Raw genomic sequence first — 14,986 nt, forward strand, 5'->3', positions numbered from 1 at the left:
TTCATATACAACAACTTCCTAACTTACTACTAATACGTAATAATCCTGAGGTTATTAAGGAAAAACTCTTAGTTAATGGCTTACTGGTTGCATAAGAAGGCCATGCAGAGTAAGGCATTAATAAGTACTTAATAATTACTTATTAAGAGTCAATATGTTAGTAATTTGCATGCTAATAAGCAACTAATTATGGGTTAGTAGGTGTTCCCTAACATATAGTGTTACCCGTTTTTCTGTTTTCCAGAATTATTTTTTGATTAAAGTGTTTTCAAAATACAGAATAGCCAGGATTAGTGCACAAAGTGATTTATTGTGTGTGATGTGTTAATTTGATTTGACCCCAAGGTTGAAAAACACTGGAATGAATGAAACGTTAACATAGTATTCAGAAAGAAGACAAAAACAACTTGCTGGTATTAATATGAGTCAATGTGTGTGCAGCATGCCTGTGTGGTAATCTTCTAATGGACTATTGATGGTTCTTTGTATTGTAAATGGTTGAGATGTGTTTTTGAGTTTAATGTTGTTCAATGGATTATTTGTAGGTTTTTCAGAAGGAGCTGGGAAAGCGAAAAGTTGGCGTTCAAGCTCTGAAGCGTTCAGCCCGTGAGCTGATCGAGAGCAGCCATGACGACTCCTTCTGGGTCAAAGTCCAGATGCAGGAGCTGAGCACCCGCTGGGAGACAGTGTGCAGCCTCTCTGTGTCCAAACAGGCCCGTCTGGAGCAGGCCCTTTGCCAGGTACTGCTTAGGCCTCACAGGCATGAGATGGAAAGCTCTGTGCGCTCTACTCATTAGCTTTGATGTGTTTGCAGGCGGAAGAGTTTCACTCGACTGTTCACATTCTGCTGGAGTGGCTCGCTGAAGCCGAGCAGAGTCTGCGTTTTCACGGCAGTCTGCCTGATGATGAGGATGCTCTGTGTGCGCTTATCGACCAACACAAGGCAAGCACTGCAAACGTTACATCATCATTTCATTTTATTAAGATCCCCATTAGCTTCTGAAATCTCAGTCGCTATTCTTCCTGGGGTCTCATCAAATTAATTACATGCATTTTATGCACACACATACGCACGTGTAAGCACAATGTGAAAAAAGCACATTATATCCACAGGGCTGCGTTTCATTTAGTTTTTTTTTCTATTATGTATTTGAAAATATTCACCTATTGCATAATTCAATACTTAATAGTATTTGTTGCAGTCCCAGATATATGTACATATGTATTCGTACATTCATATTGAAATCATGATGTAAAATATATTTATGATAATAATAACAATAGTGAGGACATCCACCTTCTCATTAATTATTGATGCAGTTTGAGAAGTGATGAAACATTATCATTATGGGGAAATTCCAGGTATTTTCATATAATAAAAACATATTTAAATCGTAATTAAAATGAGTCTGAATGTATCAAATATGTTTTTCAATTTTCTTAGAATAAAAACCAAGCCTTAAGCAATTTCTACTTGTTTTTTTAAGGAGTTTATAAAAAAACTGGAGGAAAAGCATGTGGCGATAACTAATGCAACGAGCAAGGGTGAAGGCATTCTCAGCCTCTGCCATCCAGACTCCATCACGACCATCAAACACTGGAACACCATCCTTAAAGCCCGTTTTGAAGAGGTCAGTGTGATAGGTGTTCAACTATCTAACTAAAGGTTTTCTAAGCTCACCTCATCCTTCCCTGACCCTGCAGGTGCAGGCCTGGGCCAGACAGCACCAGCAGCGACTGTCTGTGGCTCTCACTGAGCTCATAGCCACCCAGGAGCTGCTGGACAAACTTCTGACGTGGCTGCAGTATGCTGAGACCAATCTCAATACCAAGGACAAGGAGTTGCTTCCTCAGGAGATCGAGGAGGTCAAAAGTCTCATAGCAGAACATCAGGTAAAATTTACCTGCAGATGTAGGAAGTATAGATCTGTTTTTATGTTTTAGTGTTTCTAACTGCAGTGTTTTGTTTTACGTGCAGGCATTCATGGAGGAAATGACCAGGAAGCAACCAGATGTTGACAAAATCACAAAAACTCACAAAAGGAAGGCCATCATAGAGCCCCAGGTCCAGTCTCAGATCCCTGTGCTGGGCAAAGGAAGAACTGGAAGTATGTTTGTCACAATTGTGCATCCTGGTCAAAGTGTTAATCCTCAGGAAGACACAACTTTCCCCTCTCATTCATTTCAGTGCCTGCAAAAAGGAATTTTGTTTCTCCCTTAAGATAACACAGCTGTCATTTTGTTGTTTTTCACTCGCAGGAAAGCGTTCTCCCACACAGACCATGTACACGTCAGCAGCACAGGCCGCCATTGAAACCAAGAACCCTCAGGTGAACCTGCTGGTGACAAAGTGGCAGCACGTCTGGCTCTTGGCTCTGGACAGGAGGAGGAAACTCAACGACGCTTTGGACCGACTGGAGGAGGTATTGCAGATGTCACGTCTGACACAGATCAACAAAAACACTTACAAGGACTTTCAACTTGGCCTTAAAGAATAATTGTCATATTTTCAAATATTGTTTTATTATTTCATATTTCAATCTGACCTCCACCAAAAAGGAATTCCTCTTACTGGCATTTATTATTTTGTTTTGTGTCTGTTAGCAGGATTACGTCTAGAGTATTTAATGGATTTTGACAAAATTTTAACCAAAGATAGACCTCATGCCATTGGAGATTCTGTTAGATTTTGGAGAGGAATTGTATCAATATATTGATTCTTGTTCAGTTTGAACAATAAAACAATCCTCACTTATCATCATTGGGGAAATTTGAAAACTTCATTTCTTGGTTCCAAATGACCAATTTTAATGAATTGTGACTCAGTTTTGTCAGGTTGCTTCCTCAATTATCCCACTAAGTTTCATCTCGAGCGCACATTTATTGTGGAATTTTTAAGAAAGTGAGGGTGGCATATAACTGCCAATATCTGACATGGAGGATATTTGGTGCTTTGCGGAGGTTTGCAGTGCTTTTGTTTTTATATATTTACACTAGGTGGATGTCACTCTTTAGCAAAAGTGATATTTTGCCACAATTGCTAACAATTATTAGATGAAGGTTGTTCTTTTCACTTTGAATCCTCAATATTTTGCCATTTATTGTTTTTGCATTCTTGTGTTTTCATGCTTTTTCATAGTTTGGTGAGGTCACATTTAATGTTTGAGGTGGAGCCCTTTAATTTGTCTTGCGAGTGTGAGTGTGTGCGTGTCCTGTGGTCCTCATTCACACTTCTATTTTCTCTTCCTCTTCTAGTTAAAGGAGTTTGCCAACTTTGACTTTGACGTGTGGCGGAAGCGCTACATGCGTTGGATGAACCATAAAAAGTCCAGAGTTATGGACTTTTTCCGTCGCATTGACAAAGATCAAGATGGAAAAGTGACGCGACAAGAGTTCATCGAGGGCATCCTCTCATCGAGTAAGAGTCCAACATTTACACTCACAGCTTAACTTTCACACTGAATGTAACATTTGAAACCATCCACCTCAGAGTTTCCCACCAGTCGGCTGGAGATGAGCGCCGTGGCAGACATCTTTGACAGAGACGGCGACGGCTACATCGACTACTATGAGTTTGTTGCAGCTCTACATCCCAACAAGGACGCTTACAAACCATTAACAGATGCTGACAAAATTGAAGATGAGGTAAAGGGATGATTTCATATTTGAACTTCAAGTTTTCCTTCTTGGACATGATTTAAAGGAAACATTTTCGTTTTGTAGGTCACGCGTCAAGTGGCGAAATGCAAATGCCCCAAAAGATTCCAAGTGGAGCAAATTGGTGCCAACAAATACCGAGTAAGCAGATTCTATTTTACTTATGTTCACACACAAGACACATTATTTAGATATGATAACTGTATGTTTAATAGATAAATAAGGAGGATTGTAGTAAAGGTAGGTGTTAATAAAAAGCATTGAAAACATGCTAACTGTTCTGTTTTTACTTTTTCTCACGTCACCAGTTTTACCTTGGAAACCAGGTACATGTGAACGTTCTCTTTCTTTGTTCTTCTGTCCTTTGGCTTTTTAAAGCTTTGCAGCCTTTTTCATTCCCGTCTGCTATTCCGTTAACACTTTCTGCCCAGGATATTGCCTGATGTTTTCAGACTGAAACTCAGAAGTAGAAATAATCAAAGTTTTCTAGTGACATTTTGTTGGAATTAACTATTTCATATAGCGACTGTTTTTCCAAAAAGCTTCTAATGCCTTCGATTGACCATAGGTGTTAGTTTGTCTACTTTTGAGTTTCAGAAGTTACAATATTGGCGTACCATTTCAGTCCATTATCGAATTGGTTGACAGGCATTAATCCACTTGCTGGGCTATTAATGAAGCTTTTGGTGTGCTTACCTTTGGCGCCTCAGTGTCATGGGAAATATTGACATCAACATTGGCTGAAACACTTACTTTTTGTATCCTTGTTATTGATTGAAATTGTTTGTAAAATGCTAAGGAGACAAAGTGCATGCCGCTAAAATGTCATCACTGACATGGGCTATGAGTGGTTTTTTCAACCGGTGCTTTTTGAACTAGTTTGCATTATTGTTGTCACAAACCATTGAATTAAAACAATTCTTTTGACAGTTTGGTCTGGTTCACTGCTTACATGACTCCGTAATCGGCGATGAGACAATAGCAAACAGGGAAAATCAAAATCTTACCCCCCACCTACACGTTGCAGTTTTGGAAAGCTGTATTCTGGTAAATAGTAACTTTTAAAATATTTCTCGTTCCTCTTCTTTTTCTCCAGATCATCCTCACCTTAAATGTATTTGATCACTAAAAATCATTAGTGGCATTTGAATCATTCTGATAGTCATAGCGCAAGATTTCTTTGATCCGTTTTTATAGTTGAGATTGTAAGCGATTGCCAGTGTTTGATCATGTCCACGTGTCGCCGTGTGGTGGATGAGACGGAAGTGATTTGAACCATTTCTCATGTTGTTGTCAGTGTGCTATCGGAGCTATAGCTGCATTGGTTCTGCATCTTTTGTCAAACGCATCTGAGTCCTAGCTGTAGAACATGCAACAAAATGCTGGACTGCAGAGGGTTGATGTTTGTCTGCTTGATATCTGTGTGCACCTCTTTTTTTTTTTTTTTTTTTGAAGAACGCATGCATGCAGCTGTGATTGTTGTTGCTCATGGTTACATCCAACTGCCTGATGTCTGTTTAAAGTCTCTTCATAAAGATTAATCTCTTCACATTCATTACATGCAATGCATTTTGTGTGTTTGCATAAATTATTATACACTAATGCCCCCTGGTGGTATAATAATTTATTTTAAATTTAAGGCCTGATTGTCAGTATTTTTTTTTAATCAAATTAAAACCGTTTGGCTTTACAATGTGAATTATAATCACTTCATACTGTGGGAAACATTTAGTTACCTATAGTTAAACCCAAAAATCAGGGTTTGGGTCAATTACATTTTTCAATTACAATTACATCTTCAATTATCCGTGTTCAATTATAACTCAATTATAATTATGGTATCTAGCTTTTTTTCCAATTACAATAAAAATTACAAGTATTTTTTTTTCCCCTTAAAGCCAATTTACAATTATGTTCTCAACTACGTAAGTTTAAGTGTGCTCATCATATTTGAACTCATCTTTAGAGTCTTATGGTAGCCTTTTCAAAAAAAAAATCTTTTTTTTTTTTTTTCATTTTTATGCTTTGGTCCAGACAGTTTTTATAGACTTCCCATGCCAATTACAATCATAAAGTCAATTATCTGAACTAATTTACAACTTAATTATGACTACAAAAGCAACATTTTTTTTTCAAATACAGTTACAATTATGTCATAATTGCAATTATTGATCAATTATGCAATTACAATTATAATTGACCCCAACCCTGCCAACAGCCAATGTGTGCATTCAATAAAATCTGGTGATACTAAACAAAAAAAACAGACTGTGAAATTGTGGAGAAATCATCTATATATTGTTTTTTTCCCCCAATCGGCCTGAAACAAGTTGCTCATACAGGATATGTTGCATATTGTTTCAAAAGTGATTATAGTTCAAATGGAGGAAATAATTTATTTTACAAATTCTTAAATTCTTGTGTAGCTAACTTTGCAACATTGACAGATTATAAGTGAACAAATTACCTTAAATTTAAGCATTTGTGCTTTGTAAATTGCAAATAACCAAAACCTCCAATTCACCACATTCTCCTCCTCTAAACCAATCAGATTCCCTCTGTTGCACAGTTCATAGTGTGCAGAATGATCAGGATTGTGTTTTAATCTGTGTTTTCTCCCTGTTTGCCGTCTGCAGTTTGGAGACTCTCAGCAGCTTCGCTTGGTGCGGATTTTACGGAGTACAGTGATGGTGCGGGTAGGGGGAGGCTGGATGGCGTTGGATGAGTTCCTGGTGAAGAACGACCCCTGTCGAGGTGAATGCAACATGTGTGGAATCACAAAAACAGCTTAGATTCAAGTGACCCAGTGATGGTGTATTTAATACTGCCTTCAAAGCCCCCGCTTATTGTTTCCCTGTGATACATCGCTGGTACCATTAGGTGGCAGAATACTGTGGTGAGTTTGGGTTGGTACTACAGAGAAGAAACCACTCTTCGTATCAGGTCAGTGTAGGTTTCGGTCATTGGATTTTTTGTTCAGAAAAGGATATTAAAAAACAAAAATAAGCGGTTATAGGATTGTCATTTTGAAAATCCAAAAATTAAGGCATTTTTCATTACAAGGGTCATGAAGGGATAAACAAAACTTGAAAACCTGCTTCTAAAAACTAAAATATGAAATGTTAGAAGACACAAAAAAAAAAAAAAAAAAAAAAAAAATTCTCATAGTACTGCCAGATGTTTCTGTTTTCAAAGTAAGAGCACTTTGAAGTCAATACTGTGTTTGAGAGAGAAAGACTTCTAGCAGAAATTGTTGGTGGACATGGATCAGTACGTTGTTTTTCGAAACAATAAAAGAGTGTGTGTGAGGAAAGGAAAGAGGACATGATTGCAGAATAACCTCTTCCACCCCCACTTTGGTGTGACATGTTTGCAGAGATTTCTGCAGATTTCAAGCCTCAAAAAACCAAAAAAGTTCCAAAGTTATTTTAGCCTGGTTGAGGGAAACCACAGGTACAAGTCATATTTTGGTGCTTTTGCCAGAAACGCAGCACCGTCTTCATACGCGCTCTTACTTTGAAAGTGACAATTTCCAGTCACACCATATGAAAAACACGTTCCTTTTTTCTGTTTCTATCGTCTAGCAAAAATAATTATTTAAGTTTTGTCCTTCCTTTCTCTACCCTGATAAAGAAAAATGCCTTGAATTTCAAACTTAATTTTTAAATTTTAAAATGAAAATCAAATAAATAATCAAACATTTTTTGGTTTTTAATACGGAAAATCCAACTACCGATACTGACACTGAGCCTATCAGTACACTGGTCAACGCACAGTCAGAACACACTCCTAGTATTACTATTGCAAGCACTTTTGAGGATTTAAACACACATTAATTTGCCCAAATCTGCACTTATTGATCATTCAAATGTACATTCTCATGGACTGTTTCTCTGCAAATTTGCAAATGCTGTGAGCATATCATGGTAAATAGGTTAAAAGCAGCTAATTTGGTTTGTCAAATGTATTTATTTGTATATTTCAAGGTCATTTAACCTTTGTTTTCTTAAAACGAACAATGCAAATCCTTTGGACACTTTTTTCTCTTTTTTCTTTTTGCAGTTCTGACACCTAAAAAAGTACCGTAACCAGCTATAGTATTTGCTGTAAATGTACATATACTGTATATATTTTATAATATTAAGTATGTTTCACTTGTTGATATTTCATTTATAATGGCCCTTAACTGGATTCACAAACCACCTCCATAAGCGTAGACCGTCTGTGCCATCTATGTGTGACGAAAAAATGTGGATCAGTATAAATCTGTATAAATGATCTGCTGAACATGATTGTTTCTTCTAGTTCATCACCACGGGAGCAAAATGTTACGCTCGGAATCAAACTCTTCAATTACTCAGTCTCCTATAGGTTGGCAAATCTCACACTTTCTCACCTTGCTCCATGAACCCACCAGTGGTATGTGTGTCTGCACATCCGAGTGTGTGCCGCTTGCATTGGTGTCCTGGTGTGTACATCGTAGCTGTGTGCGAGTGCTCGGTGTGAATGACCAGCAGCATTCTCAGGAAACCAGCTTCATCTCACGGTCCACTGCTGGTTTTCATGCATGTGTTTGTTTATGTGTGTGTCACATGCTGTCACCTTTTTGAGGCACTTTTTGATCTAATGTAGAGAATTTGTGCTTTTGAAATAGCTGCATGTTACCAGAAGCTATTTTTTTTTTTACATTATGCTGGTTTGCAGGAGAGACTCTAATGTAACTAAGCGGATTTTTTTGTTGGTCCTCTGTAACACGTATCAAACTCAAATCTGGCCCACAGAGCAAAGTAAAAATGGCTGGAAAAACAGTGTAAATGACTTAAGCTCAAGAATTTTGGCAATATTTAAAAAACAGAAACTTTTAATGGGAATTATTTAGTGAAATTAAGCAGAAATTGTGAGTAGTTTTAAATCAATGTATAATATCCAAACATAAATATTGGCATTCATGCAAAACATAACATTTCAACAGATTTATTTGGAAGTAGAACTTTACAATTATTTAAGTGGCGTTTCATTGAATTTGTCACAAATTCCCATGCTTGTATAACTTTACTCTTTATTTACTCTTGAATTGTTGAAAGAAACCGAATTCATTCAAAATCCTGCTCAATCCTCAAATTATTTGACAAGATTTCCCCAAGTTAAACAAATATAGTCACTATCTGTCATCTATTACTTGGATATTGTTGGTGCCTTATACCGTATGATTTATACATAGAAAGGCAATGTAGTACCAATGTTGAAATTGTTTGATTCCCCACCTCTGTGGCCCACTTGAGATCCAATTTATCCATATTTGGCCCCTGAACTAAAATGATTTTCACACTCCTGCTCTATAACAACCCAATCGGGAACAATATTAAGGGTTTGTTTTATGACTTACACTAAAACTGAAACTTTGTGTGATTACTTGTGCACACAAGAACTATATTCTGCAAGTTTTTCTTCTCCAAAATTCATATTTTAGGTGTTACATGTTTTTCTGTTATGGAGATTTTTGGTTGTGTTCCTCAATTATTGCAGCAGTAATTTGATCTTTGTTGAGTGTAGATTGTAGATAAATTGCAAAACTGCATGAATTATAATATTATTTTTGTTCATTTTTGATATGTTGTTTGAAAGAAGGCATTTAGATGGTTACACTTTATTATAAGTCTCATAATAAAAGTTTGGTAAGGAAATTTCCTGAAAATCAGTTAACCATTTTGTCTAAAAAAATAAAAATGTTCAATCAGGTAAATGTATTTTTTTGAATTTTTTTTCCATGTATATCCTTACCTTCTGGAAATTTTCTTTTAAACTATTTAAAATTATGGTGGAATATTGGACTTACAAAAGAAATAAAGTGTTAACTGAACTCCCCATCATCATTTTCATCACCATTATCAATAAAGGTGAAAACCAGTGATGTATTTTATAGTGGTTAACTCCCAGTGGGTGCTTTTGTTCTTTTAGCTAAAGGCAGGACCAACATGGAGCTGCGAGAGAAGTTCATGGTCCCTGAAGGAACCACACAGGTCATGGCCAGCTTCCGCTACAGAGGCCGCAGATCTCGACCCTCATCCAGAGGAGCTTCTCCCAACAGATCCATGTCCACCCAGAGCTACCCTGTCCCATTAAACCCAGCAATGACCAGTACACCTAAGGTTAGCTTTAATATTAGCACTCATTTGTCTTTTTTTTTAATTTTTTTTATCACTGTCTGTATGATAATCAAAGTCCACCATGATTTTCATCTCGTTTAATTTGCTCTGCATTACATTTATAATTTACAGATAATTCTGTTCCTCCATCCTGTTTTGATTCTGCTTTTTTAAATTAGTGAATCCATGTCTGTGATTTTTGCCTTTCTTATTTTTTTCATTTTTTTTATTTTCATCCATTATTGATCCTCAGCCTCCCCAACACATAACCCGAAATTATGATAAGCCCTGGCTTACAAACAGCAAACCCTCCACTCCTGTTAAATCATCCGACTCCTTTGAGAGCCAAGGTTCATCCTCAGAGGTATAGTCATAAACTAACAGGTGCAGAATGCTTTGAAATACAACCCAACTGAAATTAACAAAAACAGAGTAAAAAAGAAAACCAGCTGTAAATAAATATTGTTGGTGTAATCGTCTGAGTTTAAATTCCCTCTATAATGAAATGATAACTGATTGGCAGATGTGGGCATTTCAGTTGGGTCTGTAGGGATCTTTAACTCATAGACTTCAGTTTTTATTGTTGCCTTGAAGAAAAATCTGCCTCACTTTTTGACAACTAACACACTTTTTTACAAATGTATGCATGCGTCTTTTTGGCTGCTTTAATTCATACTAACTGCTGTTGAACAATAGTTTTCAGCTGTAAAATGTCATGCTTTTAAGTTCACTCCTTGGGGCCCTATTTAGGCAAAAAGAAAACCAATTGTAACCAAACTTGTCTAATGCCTGTATGGGTTTAGTTTAGTTTAGTTTAGTTTATTAAGGTCAACCGTTAGCAGCAGCAGCAGAGCTGCAGCTATTCTTACTGGGGTCCAAACTAAATTATACATACCAAAAAAAACAAAAACATACAAAAAAAATGTATAAAGAATATAAAAATAAGCAAAACAAAAACATTGTAACCATGATGTTTTACCAGTCTGTCCTTAATTTACACATACATACAAAACTTACACATATTTTTATATACAATATCTGTATATATATATATATATATACAGTATATATATATATATAATGTTTAGAATATTTCACATCATATACATTTACACTATTCTATATCTTAATGTCTAATCAGCACGTAAAAAAATACACACACAAATATCTTATGTCCAGCATTTTATTTTCACACATTCTATATCTTACGTCTATATACTGTACATATATAGTCACACAGTTGAAGCTTCCTAGATTTGTCCTCATTTTACCAATAATTTAAATGTATTAAAAGTGGTGTCTGGTGATTGTATTTATTTACCGGTACCTATTTTTTTTATTTTTTTTTAATCATCTGGCTCAATGCAATTACATTACTACAATAATTGAAGTGATGTTTTAGATATTAAAAAGTGATGATTTGGTCATTTTTTGTTGCATCCAACACGTTTAATGATGAACATTTACATATAACTTGTATAACATATACCGTAACGTGTTGCCTTACAGATCACAGGGAACCTTTAATCAGTTTTTTTTTATTGGTACAGTGCTTGTTTTCCTCCGGATCAAATTAATAATAATAACAGTCCCACACAGAGTAGGAGTGGAGACGTTTTATCTCCTTTGAGCCCTTTGTTGTCCAACTAGGGCCCATCCTTCTCACTGCATTAACCAACTTCACTGGAACATTTCAGGTGTTGTTCTTCATTTTTACACTTTGTGTGTTTGTGATGCACAATAATAAAGAAAGATAAATACATAAAATATTTGAGTAATGAAGGTTTTGGGTGTTGCAGAGTGCGGCAGTTCAAGGCAGCAAGTTGCGTCTTCCTGGTTACTTGTCCGGGAAAGGTTTCCAATCTGCCGAGGAGGGAACTTTAATCAAAACTGCTGTACTGAAAGCTCGAACACAGGCAACAGGTGGTAAGTGAAGACTTCAAGTAACAACTCAGAACATTTAAGGGCACGTGTCAAACTCAAGGCCCGGGGGCCAAATCCGGCCCATCAGATCATCCGAATAAGCTTGCTGGAAGTGAAAATGACAGAGAAAACATGATTCATTGCGTAAATTACCAAATAATTCAGTTCAATCAGGATCACTTTAGTCAAATTGTTTTATTTAGCATGCAGTTTAGATTTGGCAGTAAGGCTCTGTTATGTGACCTCTCTGCCATTCCAGCAGCTGCGTGGAAAGCCCAAACAAACAGAGCTCCTCCTTGTTTTTCTTTTGCTACATGGAGAGGCATAAGCAGAGAGAGCGGTCAGCAGAACCCCTTGGAACAGAAGCTCAGACGTTAGATGGCAACAGAAGACTGTTTAATTAGACAGAAGAGGAGGAGCGGGGGTGGGTTGCAAGGCGTTTGCGGACGAAGCGTGCGTAAGTAAGCGTGTTGCAGTTGTTTAAATGCAGCACTGAGACCAACTTTAAGCATGGAACACAATCAGCTGGATGATTAACTGAATTAGGGGAGTATACTGTCTGTTGCTAACAGCTACTGTCAGCTGATAGGGCTGGCTAGCTAGATTTCTGTGCTTGCCTGAACTAACGCGATGCTCAATTTGTAAAATTTTATTTGAAAGAACTCAAAATTTTTCAGAAAGAATCAAAGGACATTTAAGTGCCACTTATTGCATAGATATTGTTGATGCCTTCCATACTTTGTCTAATTTATAACTGGAAGTGCAAAATTTTGGCACATTAATGATGAAATTGTTCATTTTCCCACCTAAAACCTGCGGCCCACTTGTGATCCAACTGGTCCGTATTTGGCCCTTGAACCAAAATGAGTTTGACACCCCTGTATTATGGATAAAGATGCAAACACTGTCAGGCCTATGAAACTCTACAAACAGTCTTTTGAATGTCAAATATCTTTGTCCAGAACTGAGGAAAAACTCTAGTCGCCCAGGAAGCAAAGCTGGAAGCAGAGGAAGCAGTCGCAGAGGGAGCGACGCTTCTGACTTTGACATCTCGGACATCCAGTCGGTGTGCTCAGATATGTCCGAGACAGTTGGTGACTCGACAAGAGCAACACCTCGCTCTGCGTCACGCCAACACGGGGTAAAACCCACCAAGATCCCAACTCCTCAGAAAAGAACCACTTCCACTAGCAAACTGGCCAGAGGACCCAAGCGATAGTCAGAGGCCATCAATACAAACAAAACTCCAAACAGCCTGTTACACCCTAGACACATAATGGACACTGGAACACTGGAGATGAAAGCCTGAAAAGACTGCAAATGTGTGTTATTTAAATATAGTTGAAAAGATGTAAAATATTCCGTTGAGATGAACTGTGGTTTATTATTGTGTGCAGATGGACAATTAATGGCCTTGTGCATTTGTTTTTAATGTATTTCATTTGATGTGAAAAATGTCCAAACTTGTTTGTTTTTTGAATTGTATTTTATTTATGCAAATCCTTTAGAGATTTGATGGACACTAGAAATCAGGAGATTGACCATGTTGGACAGTTAATTAACATTTCTATGTATTAATGAAGGGCAAGATTCAGGCTAGAGCTCTAGGAGTTACTGAATGTACTGTAATGTATGTATGATGATGATTATGTTTGGAGTAGGTGGTGCAATTCTCGATGTAAGTGCTATGATAAACTGCCACCTTGCATTAAAGGGGGCAATGCAATGTAAAAGGCCGAAACCTTTAAACAATTCCTCTTTCAAGGTAAGTAGCAGAACCCTTGTAAGATCTAGTGTCACTATTGTTTGGCCGCAGCAACTCACTTTTTGTTTTACCACTTAACAGCTACGTGCCCAATGACCTCGTAGAGGTGTCACTCCACGTACACATTCTCTGTGCATCCATGTCAATGTAGCGTTCCTTCCAGTAGAGCTGACTTTGTTATAATAAACCTGCTTGCAGCCACCAGAAACTGGTGTAGACCGGAACGTGCTCCTCCTTCTTTTCTCTTCTTTTTTTACCACCCTTGATAAAGTCATTGCTCTCAAATCAATGTTTTGCATTTGTGCAACTTCAAATGAAGGCAAGTCAACTTAAAGTTTGCAGTTTTTCCAACTCAATAATCTATAGAAACCCAGAAGTAAAATACTGCTCCGACCTTATGTTATCTTCTTCTTTCCTTTACTTCTGCCCCCGGAGCTGCAGCACTGAAGAGCAATTAAAGTAAAAAGCCTTGCTCAAGGGCCTATAGGGCCAACCCCAGAGACATTTTTCTTTCTTTCTAGAATTAAAGTAGTTTTTAATCATATTTGTTATATTTTGTAACGAGTAGCCAAGTGACAAATTATGCCAGCTCGGAAATGTTCCTCTGCATTTTATTTTAACTAGTTGAAAAGGGGGAAAGTATAAAGTACAGTTCTTTGAGATTGTGTGAGGGGATAATAAAAATATGGAATTTTAATCATGTAGTCTACTAGACATTTCAGGCGATCATTTGAATTCCGGGCGACCCCGTGTGTGGTCACAACCCCAAGGTTGAAAAACACTGGCCTAAAGTAACGACCCATGGTGGGGTTCAAACCAGCTACAAACCTGATGCTATGGTTTAATGAAAATGACCTTTTCTAATAACCTTGAAATGATATGTTTGAACTCAAACAAGAATATCAGGTATTAGACCTCCTTCACTGAAGCTGAAAATCTGAATTAAATTCACTCAGAATTTTGAGTTACATGAACAACTGCTGAAATACAATTTTTAAAGTGTAGCCCATTCTATTTATTGCCTGTGATAACGTATTGGTATTCATTCCAGGTTCAAGTCCAGGGGTCAAACTCAGGTCTTTCTCACTGTATGGCAGATATACTACCCTCTATGCCACTGTGCTCTGCTCTTTTTCTCACAATGCTCTTCACGGTATGCAGCTAAATTACTGTAAATTTAAAGTAGCTAAAATTATTACATTTCAAGTTGTGTACCCGTGCAATTCTACACATAAGCACGTATATACAGTAGCTTCCATTCCTTAGTAGTAGCTACTATAAAGAATGAACACTTTGCACTAGTGTAGTTCACGATATAATGGTATAAAAAAGTTTTCCAAAATTTTGCCGAATCGCAATTTGCCTTGTTCCTGTTGAGAATTTGAACATCTGTACCAAAAATTAAGCCAATATAACAATTTTTATTGCTCAACCAAAGAATGTGTAACTTTCACAGATACCAGAAACTTTAAAGATATAAAAGTAAGTATAATGG

At 37.1% G+C, this 14,986-nt stretch overlaps 1 protein-coding gene across 22 annotated transcripts in view; it reads left to right on the forward strand.

Moving 5' to 3' along the window:
- The window catches only part of dst (dystonin), a 119,692-nt gene extending 105,977 nt beyond the window's left edge, over positions 1–13,715 (forward strand). For 12 of the 22 annotated variants that reach the window (XM_028468248.1, XM_028468261.1, XM_028468252.1 and 9 more), the window contains 17 exons: positions 546–740; positions 815–943; positions 1,488–1,631; positions 1,705–1,893; positions 1,979–2,108; positions 2,260–2,423; positions 3,256–3,418; positions 3,491–3,645; positions 3,724–3,798; positions 3,966–3,983; positions 4,588–4,704; positions 6,294–6,411; positions 7,963–8,076; positions 9,616–9,806; positions 10,057–10,167; positions 11,603–11,729; positions 12,689–13,715. In XM_028468248.1, the coding sequence (XP_028324049.1) occupies positions 546–740; positions 815–943; positions 1,488–1,631; positions 1,705–1,893; positions 1,979–2,108; positions 2,260–2,423; positions 3,256–3,418; positions 3,491–3,645; positions 3,724–3,798; positions 3,966–3,983; positions 4,588–4,704; positions 6,294–6,411; positions 7,963–8,076; positions 9,616–9,806; positions 10,057–10,167; positions 11,603–11,729; positions 12,689–12,945 (2,397 nt within the window). In that variant the 3' untranslated portion in view covers positions 12,946–13,715. The remainder of the gene's footprint in view (positions 1–545; positions 741–814; positions 944–1,487; positions 1,632–1,704; positions 1,894–1,978; positions 2,109–2,259; positions 2,424–3,255; positions 3,419–3,490; positions 3,646–3,723; positions 3,799–3,965; positions 3,984–4,587; positions 4,705–6,293; positions 6,412–7,962; positions 8,077–9,615; positions 9,807–10,056; positions 10,168–11,602; positions 11,730–12,688) is intronic. The other 10 variants (XM_028468259.1, XM_028468268.1, XM_028468271.1 and 7 more) reach the window with 8 other exon arrangements.
- Positions 13,716–14,986: the final 1,271 nt, after the last annotated feature.

This window comes from Gouania willdenowi, chromosome 15 (assembly GCF_900634775.1).
Source record: "Gouania willdenowi chromosome 15, fGouWil2.1, whole genome shotgun sequence".
NCBI lineage: Eukaryota > Metazoa > Chordata > Actinopteri > Blenniiformes > Gobiesocidae > Gouania > Gouania willdenowi.